The sequence below is a fragment of the Pimephales promelas genome, chromosome 14 (genome assembly GCF_988280905.1).
Source record: "Pimephales promelas chromosome 14, fPimPro1.hap1.1, whole genome shotgun sequence".
In the NCBI taxonomy this organism is placed as follows: domain Eukaryota; kingdom Metazoa; phylum Chordata; class Actinopteri; order Cypriniformes; family Leuciscidae; genus Pimephales; species Pimephales promelas.
The window spans coordinates 30,987,911-31,007,146 of NC_142782.1; the positions used below are offsets into that span (position 1 = coordinate 30,987,911).

Genomic DNA, 19,236 nt, shown 5'->3' on the forward strand with positions numbered 1-19,236 from the left:
AAATAGCATTTAGAAACATCGAGAGCAAGATATACAGGTCAACTGCATCACTATACGAGCAAATTGGGTCACTACAGTGTCTGTTACACATATTGCTTACACAATACATCCACAAAAGAATTTTCATATTTGTCATCGCTATTCACTAGGGTACTTGCATAGTGGACACTGTAAAAAAAAAAAAAGTTGCTGCCTTAAATTTTTTAAGTACAATCAACTTGGATGTTTAAGTCATTTCAACTTAAATTACAATAAACTGTTTTTTTGTTTAAATGAGTTGAATCTATAACTTATTAAAAAAGTTAAAAATTGCTTAACTTCTTGGGATGAGTTAAAGCAATGTAAAAAGCATGTTGTCATAACTTATTGATCATATATCATTTTTTTACAGTATAGTTAAATGTGCATAATTAAATTTTATGGACACCATAATGCAAATTCGACCCTGTGCTGACCTACCTGTGCCGTACTGATAAACTTCCACTGGCCGATTGTACATCTCCGCCATAGCCTGCATCTCAATATGGTTCCCGTGACAGTTGTTCTTCCTCTTTCTGTTGATGTATGTAGTGAAGTCCTCCGTCACATAGTTTGAAAAGTAATCTGCATTTTTCATCTGCAAGTAAAACCATACAGAAATTATAACATGATCAGGTTTTGTACACTCTGATGATCCCAAAGAAAGAGCATCACATACCAAGTAATCCATGCAATGTTTGCGGACCACTTCGTGCATATCCTGGTCTCCGTAAACCTGATCAGCTGTATAAAGAGGATGATATGTGCAAATTAACAATAGGGTCTCTGCAAGCATTCATTTTACACCAATTTTATGTTTTATTGCATTTTCTTACGTTTATGGTAGTGTCTCTGCAAAATAAAAAGTTATAACTAAATCATGTTATGTAGCAATTAACAGCATACATATTTTTGCATACCAGACAATGTTTCCGATGCATTTCTTTTTTCCTCACGAAAACAAGACAGGAGGACAGAGTGAGTTGCAAAACTAAATAATGCATGTTAGTTATTATTATTATAGTTCAGTATATAGTATATATAATTTTTCTTTTAACACCTAACAAATTTATTAGGGAGCAAGCAACTACTGAGGAACCTTGAGGGGTTTGATTGTAGGCAAATTCTGTAATGCATGCATGCAAAAGCTATGGTTCGTTCTGCAAGCGCCACTTTTGGCGGGCTTTATCATACTCATTTATGTGCCATCGAGTGACTCAAAGCAAGACTGGGGGCCCAAGTAAGGTACAGATGTAAACAAACGGGCGTATGAGCTCCGCTTTTCCTTCCAAAAGCAGCGATATGCAAATGAGCCTCAGCCTCAAAGAGCATTCCGGCTAGTCACATGACCACTTGCCGCAAAGATTCTGAGAATCTCTTAGTCAATTTCCTCTTTCGCAGCATCGGCCTACTTCTGTTGTGACACTTCTGAACAGACTAAGGAAGTTGCATTCGCTTTGCTTAAAAAAAAACAAGCTTCAAATGACAGTTCAGACCAATATACCAATACAGGTGCTTTATTTTAAGACACTTGCACTTTTTTAGTTCTTAGAAGCCATACACATTATCTGATCGAATGGAATAGGGTGTTTAAGAAGAGGAAGTCTTTGGTGCAGATACAAATATCCCACAGCAAAAGCTCTCAAAAAGATTGATTAAAGACCAGTTCATGGAACATCCAGCAATGAGTGAATGCTTTGTGCTTCTTAGGATATTCATTTGATCTGAAAGAACCGGTCGTTCTGTTCTCTGTGTCCCAAAACGAACAATAGATGCAGTTTCTGGCAGGTCCGTGTTGCTAGCTACAAATGCCACTCCCAAGGTTTGTTTGGGGAAAAATGGATCCTCCATTTATGTATGCTTACAGCCGGACGCGTGTTCCTTTAAAGGTGAATGCGGCTGGTGCGAGTTCTGAAGCCAACTTTTGTCGAGTACAAATCTCCAATTAGATCAATGAATTGCTTTTACTTTTCTAAATAGGTGAACTTTAACATTTGAAGCTGTCTTTAGGAAAGATCTCAGCTCACACACAGGAGAACAGCAGCTGGAGATTCGGTCTGTTTTTGGTTCCCCATTTGGTCTGTTGTTGGCATTTCCATATGTCTTACCCTTTCCATTCATTACAGCACAGTGCAGTGGATAACCAGACTTGTCGTCAGTGGGTGCTGCGGGGGAGAATCAGGGATTCCCCTCGGCTCCTTTGCATTATTCTGACTCATGTGTGATGATCAACACCTGCCCTCGCTTTTTTCCTGATTTCACCCCAAATTTGAATAACAAACAGCTTTACAACAGTGGTGCTGCCACGTGGGGCCTGGAACTTTTGCATGAACAAACAGTGAGCAGTACTCAAGAAAAACAGTTCCTTAAGTATGTTGACCTAAATTGCATTTTCAACATTTATATTTTAACAGTAAATGGATTTCCAAAACCCCCAACTTTAAATGGATAGTTTATGAAAATATTGTCATCATTTACTCACCCTTACTGTATGTCGTTCCAAACCTGTATGACCTTTTTTTCTGAGGAATACAAATTAAATTTTGAAGAATGTTGGTGTCCAACAACATCGGATAACACTTATTCTTATTTTGAGACATATATCTTCTACAGGTTTGGAATGACATTATGGTGAGTAAATGATGGCAAACTTTACAGCATTATGCTATGGACCATGATAAAAGTCATGAGGCATGTTACTAGGTTTGTGGCCCAACTTACTTTACACAATAATTAACCACCTAGCAATTCTCTAGAACAACCCAAAACACCTAAGCACCATTGGGTTTCCAACTGGGTTTCCAAAATTTTAGTATTTTTAATGGTTTCTAGGGTATTTCCAAGAGTGCTCTGGGTGGCAATACTAGGTGTTTTACACTACCATGCAAAAGATTGTTTTTTTGGTTTTTGAAAGAAGTCTCTTCTGCTCCCCAAGGCTTTATTCGATTGAAAATACAGTAAAAACAGTCATATTGGAAAATACAATTAATTTAAAATAACTGTTTTCTTTTTGAACATGTTTTAAACTATAATTTATTTCTGTGATGCTGAATTTTCAGCATCATTACGCCAGTCTTCAGTGTCACATGATCCTTCAGAAATCATTCTTATTTGCTAACTGTTCTATTCTTATCCATGTTGAAAACAGTTTTGCTGTTTAATATTTAATACTTTTGTCATACTCTTTAAAGAATAGAAAATTCAAAAGAACAGCATTTATTAGAAATCTTTACGGTCTTTAATGTCTTTACGGTCGATGCAATGCATCCTTGCTCAATAAAAGTATAACATAAGTGATATGTTATTCTGATCCCAAGATACATACATGTGATAAGTCTACATGATATTTTCCAACCATTTCATAAATAAAAAAAATAATGCTGTACAGAATGATTTAGATGGTTTTATTTAGTGCCATGTCAGCATCCAAGGCTATTTTCATGGCAAAAATTAAATGTTAAAATTAAAATACTCATATAAATACAATAAAAACCAAACAAACAAAACCATAATCTTAAAATCTTAGTAAAATCATAAACTCACTAAATAAGTGAGGTAACTTCATAAAAAAATGCATAATACTTGTATTAAGTCCAGAACATACTAATAAAATATGTTTAAGTTAGGGTAATCTTACAAAACCTGCATATAGTCGGGTCTTCACCTTTAAGCAAAAAAGCATGGGTCAAACTTGTATGACCTAAACGACATCTGGTGAAGACCACTTGATCAAGTCTACTTTTAAGAGTGATAAAAAGTCGGTTTGTAATTTCCGGATGAGTTTGTTTGTAGCTTATTATTGAACTCTTCTTGCCACTTAATTAAAATGTATCGATTTAATGCTGTACAGAAGACGAAATTTGTGTACTTCTGATCACGCAAACAAACAAACACACAGGCAGACATTACTGTTTACATTCACATAACTGTGTCTCAACTGCAGTGAAAACGCGACTAGCCCACCCCACCGCAACGATCACCCTGCAATAGACCGTTTCCCAACACTAAAAGCTGGTGGTTGACCTTTCTGCCGCCAGCGGACACATTGATGAGAAGTTATCGACAGTGAATATAAAAAGCAAAAAAGAGAAATTCACTGGGTAGGTCTACCACGAAAGGCCGATGCCGCTGATAGAATTCACAAGAAAAGAGAAGAGAGGTCCACCAAGCAAAAACAAAACCACAAGCTCACTTCCACTAATGTAGGCCGCAGATAGCGTCTCGATTCTAAGAAAGGGGCAGGCCCAGCTTAAACTCAGAGAAGAGGAGAGAGAGCTCAGACCTGCCCTTGAGGTCTGGCGGTCATTGATAAAGTTTATCCTCAAAGAGCAGGGCCACAGTGACATCACAATAAGCTGAATTTGACAAAGATTCCCGGGAACTGTATACACCCTACGTTAGTTTAGGAGCTTCATTCACGTATTTCGGCAGCAGGAAATGTGTCATATACGGAAACAAATGAGAAAAGCAAATAACAGAGTAAAAAGAATGAACAACAGCAACAAACTATACCAAACCAGATACAGTGGGGTTCAAATTATGAAACCGCATTAAAAACAATTTTGAAAAATGACCAAATACTCAAGATTCTGCACTATTTCTAGGTCTAAACGTAAGCAAATATTTGACTCTGATCATAAGGAAGGTCAGATTGTCTTTGGAGCATCTCAAATCAAATCAACCTGGACTACTTTGATCATCAGGTTTTGTTCATGGCGCCTAAAGTGCTTCTGTCATGAATGCAAATTCTAAAGCAAAATGTTTTAAGATTAAATAAAACAAATCAGTAACAATTTACTTTTATACAATGCATGCAAGTATTTATGCATTAATTATGCCTTGTAATGCACCATATACAATTCATAACATCATGAGTAATTGTAACCACAGTTATAATACTATTGTTACACCTTTAGAACGTATCATGCATTTAGACACGACACACCACCAATTTATAAGCATTATAATATAAGTATAATAATGCATTTTAAGTTTTGTTACAATCATTTAATTTAATTTAATAAAAAATATGTGCTATAACGTGCATTTTGAATACCTTTATTATACATTATACTTAAAAGGCTTAGAGTACAGTTGTTGTTTTGTAAAACCCGCATGCATACTGTGCAACCCCAATTTCACAAAAATTGGGACATTTTGTAAAATGCAATGAAATCAAGAATCTGTGATTGTTTTAATTCTCTTTAGCCTTTATTTAGCGGAAATTTTACAATGTGAATAGCATTTTTGTTTAATATAAACATTTGGATTTTTATGGATGTGGAGGCATGTTAGTCTGTCACCTTTCCCTTTAATTACATTCAACAGAGGTCTCTTGCTTTACCCAACCTACACAAACTGAAATTTCTTTGAATTCACTAAATCTTTACTATAATGGTAGATGGTGAGAAACCTGAATACTTTGCAATCTTTCAATGAGAAATAAAATTCTTTCATGAAATTTGGCACAAATGAGTGATGAGCCATAATAACCCATCTTTCCTTGCAAAGATTGAGCTTTTGGTGGATGCTCCTTTTATTCCCTAACAAGACACCCTCACTTATTACCAATTCACCTTGTAATTGTGGACTTTTTCAAGTTTAACTTAGATATTCTGTAATCGTTTCACCTTTATTTTGTCTTTGTCCCATCAAAATCCAAATTAGTTTAATTCATTTGGCCAATCAAAACATTGAATTTGTTTTCTTTGTACTTTTGTCAGTTAAATAAAGGTTCAAAAGAATGAACAAATCACATATTCTTGATTTTAATGCGTTTTACAAAACGACCCAGCTTTTCTGTAATTGGGGTTGTATGTTACTGAGAGAATATGTGCATTGCAGTAATTTCACCATAGTTAAAGAGGGTTGATAGGTACACAGAGCAACACTTTTAAAAAGGCAACAAAAGGCATTAATAGGGACAAAACACAACAAAATGAACATTCTGTCAATATTTATTTACTCTTATGTCATTCTAAACTGGTATGAATTTCTTTCGTGGCCACGATTTTCATGAAACTGAATTCCAACTGAGGGTGTCAACTCCAAAATAACAAAAAAACCACATCAAAAACTATATATAGGCCTATATTATTTATTTTTATATTTAATTGTATAATTAAAAAATTACTAAGTAAAAAATAATTCATATGCGCTACATTGCAAGTGCTGAAGTCATATGATAGCTTTGTGTGAGAAATAGACTGATAATTGAAATAGTCATTCATTACAAAATCTGCACCTGTGGAATGTCTGTATTATGAATTAAGTGTTCTTTTGAGTCAGATATTTTAAAATTGAATTGAATGAGTTGATCCAAATTTAAGCCTGTTCCTCACGCAAAGCTAACATATGACTTTAGAAGAACTGAAATATGCACATGCAAATGGTAAGTTGCCATTTTAAAGGCACAGGTATCATTACGAAAAGAGTAATGCGTCTCATCAAAGGAGTAGTTCACTTTAAAAAAAAAAAACTTTTGCTGATAATTTACTCACCCCCATGTCATCCAATGTGTCCATGTCTTTCTTTCTTCAGTCGAAAAGAAATGAAGGTTTTTGATGAAAACATTCCAGGATTTTTCTCCATATAATGGACTTCATTGGATGTCAAATGGTTCAAGGTCCAAATGAGAGTTTCAGTGCAGCTTCAAAGGGCTTTAAACGACACCAGACGATGAATAAGGGTCTTATCTAGCGAAATGATCGTCATTTCAAAAATAAATAAAAAAGTTTTATAAGCACAAATGCTCGCCTTGCTCCGTCATCAAAATGAACAAATCTTTTTTTTAAGTCATTTGGTTCATTCAACGAACGAAATGAACGAAATGACTCAGAAAAATATTTGTTCATTTTGATGAACGAGTTTAAACAGGAGAGTCACGAACGCTCATCACAGAACAGAGCAAGGCGAGCATTTGTGCTTATAAAACTTATACTTTTTTATTTATTTTTGAAATGAGCGATCATTTCGCTAGATAAGACCCTTATTCATCGTCTGGTGTCATTTAAAGCCCTTTGAAGCTGCACTGAAACTCTCATTTAGACCTTGAACCGTTTGAACCCAATGAAGTGCATTATATGGAGAAAAATCCTGGAATGTTTTCACCAAAAACCTTAATTTCGTTTTGACTGAAGAAAGAAAGACATGGACATCTTGGATGACATGGGGGTGAGTAAATTATCAGCATGACATAATAGATATATTTACTGTAACTGCTTCATAAAACCTTGATCCCCATATCCAAATATGACCGTGTGGACCATGAGTTGCATAGTCCATCCAAAAAGAGCTGAGATCACTGCTCTGACCTGCACTCCCATGTGCTCCTTGACTCCAGCGGTCACAAGAACATCTAAGAGGCCACGTCCACCTCGAAAGCTGATCAGTAAACATGCTCTTCAAACAAATGAATCGATGCGGTACTCTAAAAACAGTTACAGCAGGCCCAAAGGTAACTCCACTCAACGGCCTTATTGACTACCGTGTGTTAGGCTCACTTATCAGCAGCGCTTCCATTAGACTATGAATTTGAGATTGTGATCGTATAGATCAATACATATTGATGGGGGAGGATCAGATCACAAACGTCTTTTCAAAGTACACCCTGTCCTGAGGAAGTACAGTTAGATATCGAAGAATGGCTTATGTACGGACTGAACTGCCTTTTATTAGTGCCAGAAAAGACAGCCGTTGATCATGAGAGTGTTGAGTAACACAGAGCTTACTATTGCCCCAGAAAGACACCGACGGTCAAACACACGCATTCACGCTCACGAGACTGTATTGCAATCAGGCATGCTGTCTACTGGCATATGCCATGCAGGTCACAGAGGACCACTGACACTCCAGCGTAAACTCCAGACTTGAATGATGTGTCTAAACGATTGCTTGGTTTTGTAAGAGACGATGCCAAGTGTCGGTGATGACATTGTTTTCTATATTCTGGCAAGAGAAGACGCAGATCTTACAGTCTTGGTGGTGTCTAGGTGAAAGTTGCTGAGCATCTGCTTCCCAGATGTGCAAAAGTTCATGAGGACACCCGAGGAAACCAAGTTAAAGGGTGCAGACGGTCTTATCACAATCAACGTCTGCGAGCCCAGTGATTGAAACCATTTTACAATTGAGTTTCAAAATGGTTTTTGGTTAAACAGACTTTATAAACAGCATTTGCTGTTTAATTATGCTTTAAAGCTCATTGCACTCATGCTAGACAGCTCAAACTCACTGGTTTATGCTGGATCAAACTAGTCAACATCCTCAAGTTCTTCACCATTTCCCGTCTCATAGAAACCAAGCATTAGAAGATGTTACGTGAGCGGTGCTTGTGTTGAAACCTGTACTTTCCTGTCCCAGAAGGTGTTGATCAATGTAATGACAAGGAATCTACTAGCAACCCTTGATTCCAACATGACATCAAACTTTGCTCCATGTTTGCCACAAAGCCACAGTACATGACGTCCAGGAGTGAAATACTATGCTGGACCAATAATAAAAAAAAGATAGTTGAAAGCTGACTAATGCCTTTTCCATTTCACATCTGCAATTATCCAGTGTGCTGACCTGTATGTGACTGATTCGAAGATTTATGTAACCTTAAAATTCATTACTTCATGTTTTAAGAGAAATGAGCGTTCACACTTATTCAAATGAAAAAGCAAATCGCACCAGGGTTCATTTCAATGAAACCAAATATGCCAAGTGTGAAGTCACCCTTAAGTATCATAAGTCCGACTCCGATGTTCGGTGACAAAATAATAGGGCTGTCAAACGATTAAAATAAAAATTTGTGTTTATATAATATATTTGGGTATAATATTATTTTGTATATTAATATATATATATATAAATAGACACACATGCATGCATATTTAAATAATATTATATAATTATTAAAAAATATTATTTATATATAAAATATTTATATTTATATCTAATATAAATTATATATAAATACAGTATATACATGAAATATTTCTTCAATATATACAAGCTTGTGTGTGAATTTATATATATAAAATAATTATACACAGTGCACCTACATATCTTATGTAAACACAAACTTTTATTTTGGATGCGATTAATAGTTTAACAGCCCTACAAAATAACCTTAGCTCATAGCATCAGTGCATAGTATATAATATGTCACTAGGGACACAATTTAAGTGCATCTTATCCATACAGTGAAAGTCATTTGGGTCCAATGTTGTTGTTTTTCTGTGTCCTGCCCAAAAAAAGAAATTCAAACAGGTTTGGAATGATATGAGAGCGAGTAAATAATGGCAGATTTTTTGTGGTGGTGGTGAACTGTCCTTTTAAGTACCTAAGGGCAAGGTGGGGAGAAGGCACAAATGAATCTGGAGGAGAGGAATTTCAGCCCCACCTTCGGTATGAGAGCGAGCTGGCATTTCCCACTCTGTCAAATCATGTTATGGCATTTATGGCATCTGCTCTACAATCACAACAAGATGACGAACAACAAAATGAGAGGAATGCAGCCGAGCTGTCTGTCAGGGGTTCCCGGCAGGGGCACAGGCTGTATTGTTTACTACCGAAACAGGTATCTGGAAGTGATCCCGCAGTGCGTGCCGGGGAAAATAAACAGGGCTTACATTGGAATGCACTTTGCATATGTCGGCGATTTTCATATAAAGCTTCGCCCATGTGAGGCTAAGGTTAGTATTGCCCCAGGTGAGGCCGGTCTTAGCCCTCCGTCTACACTGGCACCTCCTCAGATCGATCAGAGACAATAACGCTTGTTCCTGAAATAGCAGCTTGCATGAGGGGAAAGTGGAAAAAAAACAACTGAATTGACAAAAGGAAGTACATATATTTAAACTAAATTCTGAGGAAATGGAGTGAACAAAAGAAGCCTAGATTGCAAATATAACAGGGTTTTGTTGCAATACCCTCTACAATAGCTAACAAAAACAACAACATATGCTTTGCATTAGAGTGACTTGACCATGGTTAAACTTTTATAAAAGCTTCACATTCACAACATGAATTACACAGAAGTTCAATAAACAATTACATTTATTAGTGGTGTTTGCAAAGGCAAGCATAACTATTACAATTGCCCATACTTAAGATGAATGATTTAAACAAACTTAAACTTACGACACCTTAGCAGCAATGCTATTTTAGTATTATTGTTTAAATACTATTTGTGTAAAAAAAAGAAAATTAACATTTATTTTCCATTTGAAATAGATTTTAATTCAGTTTTAGCTTTAGAAATTTTAGGCAGCATTTCTGATTTATGTTTACAGTTTTTAAATCTAAGTTTTTCATCTAATATTTACATATTTTATTTTAGCTTTATTTCAATTACGAAGTCCATTTTTAATAGTTTAAGTTAACAATAACAAAGCTGCTTCGCAACCACCACAATTCCCAACATCGAAACATGACTTCTCCAGTATAAACAATTTTTCTGCGAGGTAAAAGAGTTGATTAGAATAACTGTTAGATAGATGAGTAGAATTCAAATGCTCTGAGGCTACAGGTGTGCACATATCAGCTATTTTACATTGCCAGAATTTAGACCCGAAACTCAATGCTTTTTGAATATTTATTCAAATGTGTCACAAAATAAATGTCACAGCCAGACTGTTATAGTCCAAGTGGAGAGATCAGCCCACATACTTGGTCAGTGAGTCGGGCACTTTTATCGCTCTCTATCGAGGTTTGCCCGGAAAGAGGGAGTCTTTGATAAAATGCACAGCTGGCACTGTTGCATTTCAGAAGAAATGTGCAAATCCAAGCCAAAAGCAAACAAGTGCACTGTTACTCGAACAAACATTCAACTTCCTCCACTCCAGTGTAGGATTACGATCTACCATGTAACCTTAATCTTCAATGGAGACTGGAAAAAATAAAACTTTTAAATGCGGTGCCCATTACAGTACAAGAATCTGCACCTTTTAACCTGCTGAACTGTGGACAAGTGTTCACATCAGATGGCTGAGCTATTTACGGTCAAAGTTTGGGAAATACATTGATTAAACCGCTTCGAAGAGCCTAATTAATGTTTGTTTAGCTGGCTGGGTCAAGTCACCCCGCTCATAAGTGTAAACAGCCAGTGTGTGTGTGTGTGTGTGTCTGCCGGTAATGGTGTCAACCTCTTCCCCGTTCACCACAGTCCAGGTCGAGCTCTGGAAAGAGGGGTGGTGCTCTGGAAAACCAGCAGAGCAGCACTGGAAATGAGAGAGAATGCTGGGAGCTAGGGCAGGGATCTAACACATGACACTGTTTCCCACGCATCATAATGGAGAAGCGCATTCCCAACACAAAACCCTGCACAACTACTACAGCACAGAATACATGCTGCAATGTTTTCGTCAGGATGTGGTGATTCAGACTTATTCACAACAAAACTGTTTTCGTACTTAGGACGTGGCCCTATTAAAAACCACACTAAAGCTAGGTATTACAACAGTTGTTAAACGTTTTAGACTGGTGGATCCATCTCCCAAACCAAATGGCAGATATGTAAAACCACAAAACCTTTTGAAACTTTTTCTTTGTAATACCAAAACTGAAACCACTAGTGGCAGAATTTTCACTATCAAACAGAAGGCACAGGTGTGTGTGTGTGACCATATGTCCGACTTGGTGCTCATTTTCTGTAAAAATGAAACTCCGTCCCCCGTGATGCTGTGAAACGTGACGGGTCTGATCAGAAACTCTGTCGGACACTCATTATTTCCAGACAAATACAAATTGTAGGCACGTGTGCGTTTCTTTTACTTTTGTTCCTCTACTGTAAGTCGCTTTGGATAAATGCATCTGTTAAATGTATATGTAAAACATCTTTTGGCTGGATAGTGAAAAAAGCAGTCCACAAATGTGCAGCATTGCATACACACTTAGAAGAAAAGGTTCTATATAGAACCTTAAAAGGTTCTATCAGCACTTCATATTTGGAACCCCTAAAAGGTTCTATATAGAACCCCTTTAAGGGTTCAATAATAATGGTGCGTTCTATTATTCATCCGTCTTGGAGATCCGAAACGGACGACAGACGTTGCCTAGCAACACGCCCCGTTTCCTCAGATTTCTCCTCTCGGACGTCGGACAACCGTGAGGACACCGAGCAAGAATTCCGTTTCGGAATTCAAAATGGCTGCGCCCTGTGACTTGTAAGAATGAATTGTATTCATTGTTTTTGAACCGATTTGGTATTTTAAATGACGATTATAATCACTCGTATTACTGCGTCCCCTGTAGGTATGGGAATCGGTTGTTGTGAGTGCAATTACTAACGTTGTTAGCGTTGCTAACAGAAGATTAACATGTAAACTTTAAATAAAGTGAACATTTTCAAGTTCAAATGGCTGCGTTTTGATGAGGTGTAGTCATAATATGTTTATTTTAATGTAAGTGCCTGGTACTCGGCCAGTGCTACCATTACAACAGCTTTCTCCGACTCGGACAAGCAAAACATAATAGAACGCTTGAAACGTGGACGTGACGTCAAATCCGAGGTCCGAGTCGGTTCGTTGGGTATAATAGAACGCACCATAAGAACCCTTTAGGTTTCTTTGTAACCAGGAAAAAAGTTCTGTATGGAACCTTTTATCATTTGTTTTGTCCTTTCCGGATTAAATATTTCATATTATTGACAAACATCGAGACCCTAAAATGTATTTATGAATCAGGGGGCCTGGGTGGGCCTAGGCCCCCTCATTTACATGTCCGGTCCCCTCAGATTTCTGATTGCTTAAAAAAAAAAAAAGTTGTTTTATTAGGATTGATAGATTGACCAATCAAAATGCTGCGCGGTAAAATGCGGCTTATTTTCAACTTGATTTGTTTATATAACGTGTTGCGCGTAACGTACGCTGTCATCTTCATCTTTGCGTGAGAGTTAATATGCCGTGACAATGGCAGCCGCTCAAACTCAAAGTACAATATTACACTTTTTTTAAAAAGCACGGAAAGATCAACTTGATATATATATATAAATAATGTTGCCCCCTCATTTAAAGACGGGACAAAAATAAAATTCTGGCTCAAAATTCTCCCCCAAAAATAAAATTCTGGCTACACCCCTGTTATGAATGCATGTGAATGATCACAAAATTCAAGATATGAGGCTTAGAAAATGTGTGTGTATATATATATATATATATATATATATAATTTTATATAGTTAATCAATATCACACGAAAAGTTTTAGTTTTTCTCCTCCAAAAATCAGCATGATTAAAATGTGATATTAAGTTACTACAACAGTTTAATAAACAATAATTTAATTACAACTAAAAAACAGTGCAGAATAATGTAATATATGAATGAATAATAGCCTATTAAAGAACTTTTGTGCCAAAGGTTTTAGCCAGAATGTCCAGAACATAAAATATAAGATAGGTGGAAAGTAGGAAGGTGTGTTTAAATGTTAAACTGATGGTCTATAACATTACCACAAATTACCATGGATGGACTTCTCAGGATATAAACCTCCGTGAGATAAAATACCTTGGAAAATCATTTGCAAACCAATTTGCAAAACATTGCATAAGCACTTGCACGCTAACGCCACAAGCCTCTTTACTGCAGAATGTCAGGTTTGGTTGTGCTAAACATGGGAGTCATGCAAGGTGACATGCAGAAATCATGCAATTCATCAAAAGTTGCCTTTTTCATTAGTGAAGCTTTCTACACCAAGCAATTTGTATTAAAAAATAAAATAAAATGAAAAAACTTTCAACCGTTCAAAATGTTGAGGTGAGTAAGATTTAAAAAAGAAAAAAGAAATGAACACATTTACTCAGCAAGGATTTTATAAAAGGTTACTGTAAAGTAAACCGTAAAGACATTTATAATATTTCAAAATATTTCTATTTCAAACAAATGCTCTTTTTAACTTTCTATTTATCAAATAATCCTGAAGAAAGTAATGAGTGTAATGACGCTGAAAATTCAGCTTAGCATCACAGGAATAAATTACAAACTAAAATCTATTCAAATAGAAAACCATTTCTTTCAAATTGTAATAATATTTCACAATATTTCTGTTTTTACTGAATTTTTGCAGCCTTTGTGAGACTTCTTTTAAAAAACATTTTACATTGAACGCACAGTAATGTAAAGTTGTTTAGATGTACAGGATTGTAATAGATAATCATGGGAAATAAGCCCTGCTCTCCTGACCTACCTTTTCATAATATGAGAACCAAAACAACAACGAAACAATGACGATGACCAGGAAAATAAGGGCAAAATCCGATAGCACAGATCTAGTTTGATGCAAGGACTAATTATTATGTGATGAGAACCAACTTAAATTCATAAACAACATGCCATCATACAGAATTAAAGTGAAGTATGCAACTCATAGAAAATAGGAAGATTTTTTTCTATTTTAAATAGAGTTACACAGGAGAGTTAGGAATGCTCTGTGCTGACTTCTAATTCTATGAAATAAACATAATTCTGCAAAAAGCAGAACTAAAATATACCAAGTCTCACCTAAGCCCCCGTGGCTTAGGTGAGACTTGGGATATTTTAGTTCTGCTTTTTGCAGAATAACAAGAGGATCTGATGCTGCTTTGTTTATCCAGAAATGGAGTGCAACATTAGTGTAGTCTTAAAGGAAGATAAAAAAAAAAAGATGCAGCATTTAAAGCTACATTTTGGGAGCAAGAAACTAATATCTTTTGTAGATTCAGATTCATAAGCCACAGGGTCATTTTAGTACACCACAACAATAATTCCAATCTAATACACATCCATATCTATTACATCACACCAACAGCGTCCTGTAAGAAACTATCCTATCCTGGGTTGTCATGATCCCACTGGCTGTGAGAGCCTTATTACCATCAGGCCAGTTGTATAACATGATAGATTGTTTGACTGGAGTGATTGTTTGGAGATGGATAGTTTCACACCTGCGGTGCAAGAACTGTGGCACAATGTCCCTGATGGGAATGCTTCATGTAGGTCAGCACATCACATGCCTGTCTATCAAACCCTGCACAAAACTCACACAAGGAAAGAGCTATGATAACGAGAACAGGGGAGAAATAAATGTGTGCAATCTGTGCGTGAAGGAGAGAAGTAAACAGAGACACGAAAGAGAGAATGAAAGAGAAAACAGGGTAAGATGCCACTCAATAGTGGTTGCAGAGAGAGTTACAGAAAGCTGAGGGAAAAATCCCAGTAAACAAATATGGTGTCCACTAGATTAAACAAATACACAGTTACAGAAAGTGAACGACACATTAATAATTTATATCAAGATTTGAATTCTGGATTAAAAAGATACTTGATGTTGCACCGCTTTCATTATTCATGTCGAATTTATGCCTCAAAAATAAAACCACTTTGACATATAAAGTGGACAGTCATGTAGAATTATGGGAACGGGTCAAAGGTGAACCCTCAGAGAGGCTGAGGTGTAACGTCACACCCTGAATGGTTCAAATGGCTTTTAAAGACCTATGCAATGTAGTAGAAACCACTTCAGATGTGCATTCGTATTCATGATGCAAGAAATGCAACAAACAGAAAAAGTCTGAATTTGGTGTCAACAAACAGCAGAGCACATTTACAAGCTGAAACTGAAGTGTAATACAACACTACTTTCACAGTGTGTGAAACTTCAGATAACAGGTTATGTTTTGACACAAGTGCTTGACTGCATGCTTCACTTATGTAGATGAGTAGCGCCACCCAGAGGGATGTTCTGGTACAGGACTGTTAAGAAGATAGATCTATGGTTTCATATTAGCACTGCTGTTTTGTTAACAAACCAATAATATATTCTGATAATTTTATGCTTCTAGCACACTGCTCAAAGTCAAAATAAAATCAACCCATTTTCATTTTCTAAAATGTTTTCCTTAATGTTTCCAGCAAGGGGGGAAAAAATAAACATAGGCAAAATGCAATTTTACAGTGGAATCAAGCTACATTTTTCTCCAGCAAATGGCACAATTATTTTAAAGGGATAGTTCACTAAATTTTTGATATGTTTTAGCTTACCTCAAGGGCATCCAAGATGTAGGTGTCTTTGTTTCCGCAGTATTTTTAATTTTGATATTTTTAGGTAAAACCGTTCTTGTCTGTCTGTCATAATGCACGTCTATGGTCACCACCTTAAAGAGCATGCACAGAGAAGTCCAAATTAAACATGATTTAATGACTCGTACACATTGATGGCCTAAGACACGAGCGGTTTGTGTGAGAAAACGAACAGTATTTATATCGTTTTTACCTCATTACCACAGCCACAAAGCGCCCGCGCCCTCGGATCACTGGGATGTGGCTGTGATTACAAGAGGTAAAAACGATATAAACACTGTTCGTTTTTCCACACAAACAGCTCGTTTTGTGTCTTAGGCCATCAGTGTGTACTTACATTAAGAGTCATTAAATCATGTTTAATTTGGACTTCTCTGTCCATGCTCTTTGAGGTGGTGACCATAGACCTCCATTATATGACTGATAGACACGAACGGTTTGACCTAAAAATATCAAAATTGAAACTACTTTAGAAACAAAGACACTACATCTTGGATGCCCTTGACTTGAGGTAAGATAAAAAATACCAAAAATTAATTTCAAAGAGAACTATCCCTTTAAATCTTTCATTCAATTTTGTGTACAAATGTCTTAACTTGCAACATAATACTGTACATATAAATAAAAAAAGCGTATATACACACAACCATTTAAAAGTTTGGGTCGGTAAGGTTGTTTTTTTTTAATACTTTTTTCCACAAGGATGCATTAAATAAATTAAAAGTGACAGTAAAGACATCTATAATATTACAATAAAATAACAAATAAAAGCAGTTATTTTGAACATTATATTTATGAAAGAATCCTTTAAAAATATGCATCACAAGCATGTTTTCACAAGAATATTAAGCAGCACAACTGTTTTTAGCATTGATAATAAATCAATCAGAAAAGTTTCTTGAACACCATTCAAAGCTGGAGTAATGATGCTGAAAATTCAGCTTTGCGTCACATGAATAAACTACATTTAAACAAATATTTAACTATACTATAGTTATTTCAAAACTACCATATTTCACATTATTACAGATTTTTACCAACCCCAAACTTTTTAAACGCTGGTGTATTTAAAAAAATCTGATGATTATACTTCTGTTTAATTCGTTGCAATGGAAATAGAAGGTTAATTTAAGCTCATTGCAATGTGAGATACAGCACATTTGACAAAACATAGAAGGTCATCTGGGTTTTCTATACATATACAAAATGTACATACTGTGTAGTAGAGTATGAATATGACAGAAATAGTAAGAGTAGTGTGTGAGCAGTCTACGCCTCACAAATCCTTCCATACAACAAATAAAAATGTAAGATGGCATTCTGCCAAATTGCCAAAGACAATCACACAGGATCTACATTATTGCCAATAGATGACCTAGATACTGAATCTTTTGACTTTGAGTGAACATCAAGTGGTTAATAATGTACCCACCAACAGCTCTGAAGAGGCAGGCACCATCTTCTTTCATTTTTTTGATGACAAATCCTTTCTTTTCCTGGAGCGCTTTTTCAAACCAGTGTTCCTGCTGTAACAGAGGCAAAACTTCAGGACAGACACAATGGGGGATCATTATTACGTGCTTGATAAACAGACTTCTGATGCTAAAGTTATTGTTAGTGCCATTTATTTTATGCATTTTCAGACTGTCAACAGACAGAGCATCACAAAGAAGTTCTAAGATCATCACATTTTATGCATATTTATTCATCCCATTACAATTTTCCCAGCATTAGACAAATATGTTCATATTTAATGGGGTTAATGATCACAATAATTATTTAACACTATAAGAAAAGAATTTAGGTATAATGTTTACAGTTTTTTTACAATCACTTTGCTACTATTTTCAGAACCTTGATGTCATTTTTCAAAACTCTATAGACACAAAACTTGAAACGGTTATCACTTGTAACACAGGCTGTCTGATGTTCAGAACATTGCATTGTGCATTCACATCTTTAAAGAAATCTTGCATTTGCACAATCATTTGTTTAAAAAACAAATTTACTGTGAAAATCATCAGTAAAATTATCCATTACTGCTGTCGGAAATAATTTACCCTATCGCATCATACTGTCGCACGCACGTTTGTTGTTTATCCAGCACCGGCTTTGGAATCATGATGACAATTCAAAAGCTACCTGGCTGCTAGGTATCTTACATGTAGTTGTAGTCTACTGTCGAGTACGCTCCAACGATCGGCAATTGTAACACTTGCCGTAAAGCAAGTCAAATTTGTAGTTTTCTTATGTCTCGTTCGGACTACAGAAACACAACCCATTCTGGCAATCTTACATAGCGTGGATATATCAGGTGAAGGACCGCAAAGCAGTGGCATAAGTGCATTTCACCATATCACGATTTGATGAACCACTGAAACAATTTTGAAAACATCTTACTAAGTGTTGCTTTAAATAAAAAAAATGGTCTTTATAACTTTTACCAGTAATATTTGACTAGTAGTATCTGTACTTTCACTCAAGTCAGGAAGTTGTGTACTTCATTCACCTCTGAGAATTTATATTGGGTTTTTGGAAGAGCGTTTTTTTGACTTATGAATAAAATAAGGTCTGTGGTTAGCAACTTTTTAGTGGCTTAAAATTTTAAATACACACAAAATACAGTAAATCAACATTTGAGGTATGACTGTTTATAATGTGTGTTGTATAACAAAACTACATTTTCTTTTTAAAGAAATTAATAGCCTACTTTTCTCTGCAAGGATGCATTAAATGAATTAAAACGTGACAGTAAAGGCATTTATAATATAATAAAAAAGATTTCTATTTCAAACAAATGCAGTTCTTTTGATCTTTCTATTTATCAAAGAATGCTGAAATGTGCATCACGTGTTGAAACTGCAAGAATGGCATGTGATTGTCTTGGAAACAACAGTTAAAATGCAGAAAACCCAAATCATGTAAAAAACATTCATCCTAAGGTTTAACCATAGACTGTAATATCTAGATAGATAGATAGATAGATAGATAGATAGATAGATAGATAGATAGATAGATAGATAGATAGATAGAGAGGTTTAAACCCATTGAGGTTCAAGTCACCCTTTGCAACCCAATTAAACAGAATGTGAATAAGAAAATGTAGTTTCATCCACTGGAAATTTGTGGGAATTTTACTTCATGATATCATGCATTGAGTAAAAGTAAGGCAAACTGTAATA

General features: G+C 35.8%; 1 protein-coding gene across 3 annotated transcripts in view; it reads right to left on the reverse strand.

Moving 5' to 3' along the window:
- otud5a (OTU deubiquitinase 5a) overlaps positions 1 to 19,236 on the reverse strand; it is a 30,277-nt gene that overhangs the window by 9,720 nt on the left and 1,321 nt on the right. For 2 of the 3 annotated variants that reach the window (XM_039665971.2, XM_039665967.2), the window contains exons 2-4: positions 17,487 to 17,580; positions 698 to 762; positions 460 to 616 (exon numbers count right to left, since the gene is read on the reverse strand). In XM_039665971.2, the coding sequence (XP_039521905.1) occupies positions 460 to 616; positions 698 to 762; positions 17,487 to 17,580 (316 nt within the window). The remainder of the gene's footprint in view (positions 1 to 459; positions 617 to 697; positions 763 to 17,486; positions 17,581 to 19,236) is intronic. The other variant, XM_089119834.1, reaches the window with a different exon arrangement.